Source organism: Leuciscus leuciscus (genome assembly GCF_965113295.1).
Source record: "Leuciscus leuciscus genome assembly, chromosome: 13".
NCBI lineage: Eukaryota > Metazoa > Chordata > Actinopteri > Cypriniformes > Leuciscidae > Leuciscus > Leuciscus leuciscus.
In genome coordinates, this window is record NC_138737.1 from 13,899,251 (window position 1) to 13,908,562 (window position 9,312).

The 9,312-nt window shown below is 42.8% G+C and overlaps 1 protein-coding gene across 1 annotated transcript; it reads right to left on the minus strand.

The window, feature by feature from the left end:
* Nucleotides 1–139: 139 nt before the first annotated feature.
* On the minus strand, nucleotides 140–8,025 carry wasb (WASP actin nucleation promoting factor b). Its single transcript, XM_082189301.1, has 12 exons — nucleotides 7,736–8,025; nucleotides 6,858–6,998; nucleotides 6,435–6,521; nucleotides 6,125–6,221; nucleotides 5,993–6,019; nucleotides 5,879–5,914; nucleotides 5,223–5,418; nucleotides 5,088–5,130; nucleotides 4,800–4,953; nucleotides 3,920–4,296; nucleotides 3,700–3,808; nucleotides 140–350 (listed from the first exon to the last, which is right to left on the minus strand). The coding sequence occupies exons 1-12, from the start codon at nucleotides 7,835–7,837 to the stop codon at nucleotides 295–297; spliced, it is 1,425 nt and encodes a 474-aa protein (XP_082045427.1). The 5' UTR covers nucleotides 7,838–8,025; the 3' UTR covers nucleotides 140–294.
* Nucleotides 8,026–9,312: the final 1,287 nt, after the last annotated feature.

Consider the following 9,312-nt stretch of genomic DNA (forward strand, 5'->3'; position numbering starts at 1 on the left):
CTCCTGGTTTGGCTCAACTGAAGTTCCTTTTTCCTGAATGAACTCACATTGAACTACTGCTGCACAAAGAAGACAGAACAGTCTTTGAAACGAGTGAGACAAACTGCAAAATGGGCTTAAAATCTAGTCATTATCAGAGTGTAGTTTATATTGCTTTATTTGATTTCCAGTAGACCCTTAGATCATTCAGTGCAACTTTAATCTGGAATAAAAGATTTCATGTCAATTGATAAAATTATTTCCAGTGAGTGTCAGAAATGGCAGAAGTGTGTGAACCAAGTGCAGAGAGAAGCATTAGTCGTCCCATTCATCCTCTTCCTCTTCATCACCACCATCATCTTCTTCATCATCTGAAAAAAATCAAAGAAATATAACATACATCAAAATTACTTACAGATTTACAGAATACACATATGACCCAGAAGGGGGCTGTATATGGAAAAACACTGGGGTGTCCAGCCCGCAGGGTGGAATGTTTCAACCCCAGGGGTGGCAAGGTGGCTTGCCAAGGGAAAGATGCTCAGAGAGGCTGACAGTGGAGATACACATTTGGGGGTCGCCCAGAGGGGGAACCATGTACATGGAGGCACCTAGCCAACGCGAAGGCTGTTGGTGGCATAACTTGCATTGACGTCAACAGCATTGGAGGAAACTCAGGGCTTCTCGGGGAGGCTCACCTGAGGAAAATATCGCACGTATCCAGTCCGCGGAGTAGAATGGCAAGCAAGCGAAGACACCTGAGCTGATCCTAGTAGCGGCTGGTTGAAGCGAGTACAGAGGACACTGGCTCCACTCAGAGATTGTAGAATCTCATAAATGTGTTAGGTGTCGCCCAGCCTGCAGTTCTGCAGATGTCTGTTAGCGAGGTGCCATGCCCTAGAGCCCAAGAGGAAGCCACACTCCACCTGGGGGCACTCACACCAAGGGGGCACAGTCGACCTTGCTGCTGGTATGCCAAAGCAATGGCGTCCACTATCCAGTGAGACTACCTTTGCTTGGAAAGAGCCTTTCCCTTCAGCTTCCCACCATAAGAGACAAAGAGATAGTCTGAGGTCCTGAAACACTGAGTTCTGTCTACGTAAGCACGGAGGGCACGTACTGGACAGAGCAGTGCCAAGGCTCGGTCTGCCTCCTCCATGGGCAGCGCTTGCAGGTTCACCACCTGGTCTCGAAAGGGAGTGGTGGGAACCTTGGGCATGTATCCAGGACGGGGTCTCAGGATCACGTGAGAATAGGCCGGCCCGAAATCCAGGTACGCTTCGTCAACCGAAAATGCCTGCAGGTCGTTTCCTTCAGGAGTTTCCACTTCAACGCGCAGGCAAGTCTCGTGGACGATGCTCTAGCGGAAGTGATGGTAGCCACCACCGCTGGTGGTAGGGTACTAAAACCTGCCTCGTCCCATCCAGGAGCCATAAGTGGAGGTTCCAAAGATCGGGACGAGGGTGCCATAGGGTGCCCCATCTCTGAGGAAGGACCTTCTTTCTCAGAGATGGGGCACCCTATGGCACCCTCGTCCCGATCTTGGATCCTGGAATTGGCCAGGGAGGTGCTGTCGTGAGGAGTACTAGTTCGGAGAACCAGGTCCGGGTGGGCCAATGAGGCAAAACCAAAATGACCTACTCCTCGTCCTCCCTGATCTTGCACAGGGTCTGTGCAAGACGGCTCACTGGGGGAAACGCATACTTGCGGAGGCCCCGCGGCCAGCTGTGCGCCAGTGCATCTGTGCCAAGCGTGCCCTCGGTCAGGGAGTAAAACAGGCTGCAATGGGAAGAGTTGTGGGAGGCAAACAGATCTACCTGTGCGTCCCCGAACTGTTCCCAAATCAGCTGAACCGACTGGGGATGGAGTCTCCATTCTCCAGGAAGAGACTGAAGCCGTAAGAGCTCGTCGGCTGCACAGTTCAGGTCTCCCGGGATATAAATGGCTCGAAGCGACCTCAGATGCCTCTGACTCCATAAGAGGAGGTGACGGGCGAGTTGCGACATACGGCGGGAGCGTAGACCACCTTGTCAGTTGATATACGCTACTGTCGCGGTATTGTCTGATCGGACTAGTACGTGCTGGTTCTTGAGCAGCGCATGGAAGCGGTGCAGAGCCAGACGTACCGCCAGCAACTCGGTTGGGAAGCTCTAGCCAGGCTCCCAAGAACTGAACCAGCGAGGTCATGCGAACCACAGACGTACCCTCGGTGGGGCATCGAAGCGGAATGACCGGCCCGGGAGGCGTAGCATCCCAGTGTGGGGGCACGGTCATAAGCCGCGTCCTGACAGAGTAGGCCAGGGAAGGACCAGCGTTCCACGGAGGCCTGCTCTGACAGGCGTCTGGCGACAGAGGGGGACGAGAGTGGCGAGGCAGAGCGTCGCACACTGCCATCCACGGCCTCTAGGAGCCTTCTACCAGCTCCTAGAAGAACTGAGCCCTAACTCCAAGCTGCCCGTCTCAGGAGTGCTGCTTAGCCTGGCGTTTGGAAGCAGACTAAGGAAACCGTCTGTGCTGCTTCTGGGGGGTCGAAGACTGTTGGGTGCAGTCCTCAATCACACAGCTGAAGAGCCCAGCCTGGGACATGGAGAAGCTGAGAAAACGAGTTCCTAGACCCCCTCACATGAACCTGGCTGAGCCCATTCCTAGACCACTCTTGTGGACATCACCTGGCCCAGGGATCACGCAGGTACCGATGTCACCATAGAGCGAGGTCAGTACATTGCGCGGCGCATCAACCTGTCTGGACATGGGAGGCATAGCGTCCCTGCGTGGGGGCATGGTCGAGTTTCCGTGTTCTGTCAGTGTTGGCCAGGGAAGGACCAGCGTTCCACAGCGGCCTGGTCTGACTGAACTCCCGGGTCAGCATTGCCTCGAAGGCGAAGACGAAGACGACACACAGCACTGCATGCCTGTGCTACGACAGTGACAGAGAACATACAGACCATGATCGCTGATGAAGCCATTCAATATAAATGGGGATGACTAGGAGGCCATGATGATGAACAGAGGCCAATTTTAAAATTTTGTTTGGATGCCAAAAAAAAAAACTACTCTTTTTTTTCCAAAGGACATCCTGGTATATTTAATGACTACAGAGAGTCAGGACCTCAGTTTAACATCTCTCACAAGGACTGTGCTTTTTGCAATATAGTGTCCATCACAATGGGGCGTTAGGACCCACACAGACCACAGGGTGAGCACACCCTGCTGGCCTCACTAACAGCTCTTCCAGCAGCAGCCTAGTTTTCCCTGGAGTCTCCCATCCAGGTACTAACCAGGCTCAACCCTGCTTAGCTTCAGTGGGCAACCAGTCTTGGGCTAAAGGGGGATATGGCTGCTGGCTATGATGTGAGCTCACATACAGATTCAGTATTTATCAAAATGAATAAAAACAGTGAAATGCAAACTTAGAATATTACGCTAAATACAATAATTAAAATAGCTTAAAATAATACAAATATACTTTATGAATTTAATCTCACTTTATTAGCCAATGTCTTTGCAAATGACCTTCGATGATCCAATGAGCAAACTATTGTTTATGGTTATGACAATGTTGTATGCTTGGTTTTGGTGGAATAGATCTTCTACGCTGCTGCTGTTATTGCAGATCAAGTATGGGACTTGCTACTGCCACAAGTCATTCAATAGGTTATATTTTATAGGTTGAATTTGTAAAAGTGTGAAAAAACCCTTTAGATTTATTAAACGAGTTACCTGAGGAATGGATAACTTTACTCCTTTTCTGCATCACCATCATCAGAGCTCCCACAATTCCCTCTGAGGACTCATCTTGAGCTGGATTAGAGTCCGGGGAGTCAGGCACCTGAAATAAACACCACATAACCGCTCAAAACGTGGTTATTCACAACAAAGCAGAATATAATGCTTACACTGAACAAAATGCATTGCGTTTGTGTGAAAATGTCTCACGTACATTCTTTAGCACACGCCCACGACGAATTTCCTCCAGTAAAGTTCCTCGTCCTCCTCCATCACCAGAGGGAGGAGGAGGAGGTGGAGCTGAGCTGGCAGGGCTGCTGGGGAAGTTAGCGGCTGAAGAAGGTGGGGGTGGAGGAGGTGGTGGGGGCGGAGGTGGAGGTGGTGCACCTCCACCCATAGGTGGAGGAGGTGGCTTGTGACTGTGGCTGGGTGGTGGTGGCGGAAGAGAGGATGGCAGTGGGGGTGGAGGCCCAGAACGGCCTCCAGGTGGACCGCGCAAAGGTGGTGGAGGGCGTCCGGGTGGGCCTGGCACTGGGGGAAGCCCACCACGGGGTGGAGGAGGTGCAGGGGCAGAACGAGGACCTCCTGGGTCTGGAGAGAAAGAGCCAGAATGGCCCCGAGAAGCATCAGTGAGGGCAACAAAGATCATTAAAGTTGCTATGTAACGAAAGTAGTGACAGATGTTGCGGTGTACATTCGAGTGAAACGGATTATCAAAAATGGGAAAAAAGTAGGGCGGGGTCTTGGTTCTGTGATCTGAATGCAAGTTTGCAGTCGATTGTAAGAAAGGGGTGGGGTTTAAGCAGACCAAATGATTGGAGAAGTCCAGCAAACATCACCAGAGAGAAGTCATTTGACTGGGAGATCAAGTTCTAACATTTTGATAATAAAAAATGACAAGCTCAAAATAAAATAAATGAAACATTCATGCACGGATGAATCGCTCACAATAATATCAATAAGGTGCATTTATAAAATGTATTTTATTTCATGCTGACCGAAGTGAAATTTCCAAATCGAACTTCCAAATATTCCACACAGAGAGTTAAAATGGTAAACAAAATTGATTTTGTTTTATTTTAAAATGAGCTTACCCTGTTTCCTCATTTCCTCTTTTACTGCATCCAACCCTCCAGATTGCTCGATGAAGTCATAGATAAGCTTAGATGTTTCTTTATCTGCCAGCTGGGCATCACTGATACCAGCACTGTTGAACAGTTTCTTCAGGTCAGGGTCGAGATTGTTGGTCTGGAGGGGCCAAAGTCAGTGTTCATTTAAATGCTGCTTTTATAACTTTAGAAATGCTATTTGCTATATCAGAATAAGCACAGTTTATGTGACTCAATTTGCTTTATGCATTAAGGAAAAAGGACAATTCTTACATCAAAACCAGAGTTTGGATCCCACCCAATATGAGTGACGTGTCTAAAAAGGCAGGAGAGGCACAGATAGCATCACTTCAAACAGATGGAACAAAACACAAGGTGAGTGTCCAACTTATGGTAAAACCTTCTTACTTGAATCCACTAGGTGCTCCAATATCTGCCTTAGTGAGCCTTGGGCCTTTCTTCTTTCCCTTTTTGTCTTTTTTGCTTAATATGGAGACTGAAGCTGGTGCGGGGGTCGGCACTGGGGGAGAGCGGTACCTTGATGCAACAATATCTGGGTTCTGGATGTCCACCGTGGTCATGACGCTTGGCTGTGAAACTGGACCTGATTAACAGAAATAATTGGTTAAACACTTTAGCCTCATAGCATAATTGCCTAAGTCATATTTCAATGTCTTTGGAAAACAAGAAAAAACACAAAATGACTTAGGCAATTATGCTATGAGGCTAACGATTTATCAATGCATTCAGATCATGTGAACACTGCAGGATGAATTAAAAGGATAGTTCATCCAAAAATTAAAATTATGTCATTGTTTATTGACCCTCTTGTTGTTCCAAATCTGTATGACTTACTTTCTTTTGCTGAACATATTTTAGGTAAAAAAAAAAAACACTGGGGTATAAAACAACATTGAACCCCACTGAATTTCATTATATACATTTATTCACAAATTTTTTTTGTGTGTGTGTTCCACAGAAGAAAGCCATACAGGTACGGAATGACACGATGGTGAGTAAATGAAACAATAATTAAGTCTTTAAATCATTTAAAAGTGACTCACCATTTGTTGGAGGGATTTGTTGTGGTGCCCGTTTTTCTGTTAGTTAAAAAAAGTGTCTTAAAATGCTAATTTCTAAATTAATAGCAAGTATAATTTTTAATTGAAGACACATACCTTCAGATGTAGCATGCTGTCGTTTTTCTAAATATGCATGTATAAAAAAGGAACAAGGATATATGATAAAATACTCTGAAAATACTATGAGCAAAATTCATATAAATATGAATGAGAATGACAGTAACTGACCCTGGCGGTTGGATCTCTGATTAATCTTCTCCTCAGTGACGTTTCTGAACACATCAGCTTCTGTCTCACTGGCAAAGTTCAAACCTACTTGACAGTCCTGAGACACATTTAAATTTGTATTAGATCTCTCAGATTGTGAGATTTTGCAGAGAATATATTTTTTTTTTTACAGTTTTGAAATCAATAAAAAACTTAAAGAAGACATTTCTGATGATGCCAGTGTGGCTTAATTTGAGCAGTTATTTAGACAGTGACTAACATTTTTGAGTTTTGGCTTGAATTCAAGAATTTTAAAGGAGTCTGTACCCACATCAGCTGAAAAACTGTGGAAGAACCTCAATGGACAGGAATATGTCATCTGATTATATAGCTCCTGCTCCCAGACCATTTTACCTTCCTGACAAAAATAAATAAATGAAATGAAAACACGCATAAATACTTATAAAAGTCTAAATGGTGCTACCACAATGTGTCTTCATGAATGAGTTGAGCTGCTGTGACTCAGAACTCAAAGCAGAAGTGTATCTTTATTTAATCTTAGCCTGTTTGGTCACAGGTCATCTTTGGTCATGCTAACAGAAGTCAGTATAAATTAATGTATCATCATATAATCTCAGAAAAGCATTGAGAGCATCTATATCTGCATAGATGCAAGATGCATAAACGTTATAAAAATTCTGAGCATGTTTGTTAAGGTTTTTTTACACTACAGATTCAAATGTGAATTTCTAACCTTTATGTCATAGAGCCGGATGTAATATGAACGTTTAGGATTGTCCTTAATGAAACACACGACTCCTGTATGTTGGAGACTCCATTGGGTCGGACTGTGAGGAAGAGCCATGTACAACTGAACAACCGCTGTGGCCGTGCTCTGCGTTCACACACACACACACACACACACACACACACACACACACACACACACACACACACACACACACACACACACACACACACACACACACACACACACACACACACACACACACACACACACACACACACACACACACACACACACACACACACACACAAACACAATAAATTTACATAAATGTACATTAATAAAAGATTAATCAGTGAAGTATTACAAGGAAAGCTCGAGCAAAGACATCAGCATCCTCTTCAACAACAGGAAGTGGCCTCATACAGCATTTCCTGTCACTCTCCAGTTAAACTTTGTAGTTGCAAACATCAATCATCAATACAAACAGGTTAACAATGTTGTGAAGTGTACATTCGGAAGAAAACTAATTATGCTTTTATGATATTAGAAGTTTTCCTGGGTGAACATAATTGCAAAATCAAAACACAGTGGATTAAATAGTTTAGCTATTACAGCAAATTTTGTCATGTTTTGTGTGCAATCTCTTCATCCTTTTCATTTGGCACACAGGAACGCAACAATATAACTTGAAAGGCTTAGTTTCACTTTGACCTTTAACTGACATCAACAGTAACAGCTCTGATCTCATCTGTGACCTCGGCTCCATGTCTCTCCTTTGAGGACTTTCTCTTTTATAACTGATTGATTTCCATCCCCAAATTCTTCTGTGGGACAGAATGTCCATCTATGATTGGCCCTCAAATCAAAGTTTCTTCACTCACCACACATCTCCTTCCCAGCAACTCCAGCAGGCGTTCATTCTCCTGGCTGCTGAGGAGAGAACTGGGCATGTTCTCCTGCCCTTTGTTTTTTCCTTTACTCATCTCTCCTTGTTCAAATGGACACTCAGATCCTGGGACTCCACGCCTGAGGCCCCTACTCGGCCAACAGTACCTGTCTGAGTCCTTTTTGGGAAAGGCAAATGATTCGGAGGAACCGTTGCTTCCGTGTTCTAATCTGATGTAAATGCAGCACAGCAAAAGAGAACAGGAAGAACAAAACCACTGCGCAGATCTACTCTCAGAATGCCATGGACAGGCACGTGTTCCTTCGCTCATATAAAGGAGGAGGAGCAGCAATAACAATATACACTCACATACCTGTGAAATGTTTGGAAACATTACACTTTTTTTATGTTTTTGAAAGAAGTCTCTTATGTTCACCAAGGCTGCATTTATTTGATCAAAAATTCACCGTAATATTGCAAAATATTATTACAAATTTAAAAAACTGTTTTCTATTTGAATATATTCGAACATGTTTTTTATTCCTGATGGCAAAGTTGAGTTTTCAGCATCTTCAGAATCACATGATCTTTCAGAAATCATTTTTAATATGCTGATTTGGTGCTCAAGAAACATTTCTTATTATTATCAATGTTGAAAACAGTTGTGCTGCTTGTACAAAAATCTAAATCACAATAATCCTATACTCAAAAAGTAGTCAGAATACATTAAAATGAGTAATTAGATTATGTTACTAACTAATTTTCGTAACAGACTACAATTTGCAAGCAAATCTGACCAGCACTGTATATAATTCAAAATAACAACATGATTGTAAATAAACAATACACTAAAGTAAAATGTAACACATGTTGAATATTTATAATGCATTACATTATATTTATTAATGGCCAACCACAAAATAATTATATGAAATCTGAATATTTTTTTATAAATCCTGAATATAAAGTTATAAGTCTGAATATATAAATGTGAATCTGAATATAGGCCTATAGTTAAATCTGAAAACATAAAAGGGAATCTTTTCTGAATTCTGAATATATAAATGTAAACCATGAATTGTTACAGAATATTTACATATTCAGAATTATAACTTCATATTTAGGATTTATTAAATGTACAGATTTTGTATAATTATTACCATTTATTATATTATATTCAACTTAATGATTATTTTAAAACATTTTAATATGTTAAAGTTAAATAGAAAATGACCATAAGAAGTACTGTTAAGAATGATTTCATATATGTAATAAGGGATTCATTAAATAGACATTACACTGATTATGATTTGTTTTTTGATTTTTTCTTTTGTCAAATCAACCTAGATAATAAATGTGGTTCAGATGTCATACTGGTATTTTGATTTTCTGTTGATTAAACCAATCTCCATTGTATTAACTCAAATTTTTTATTTCAATCAACTCAAAATTTTAAGGTAACCTAGTTACTTACTTTAAGTTAAACCAACAATATTTTTTTTACACTGTATAAATGATGTCCTCAAACCAAGAAAACGGGTACACAAAGAAATAAATACATACATATTGCAC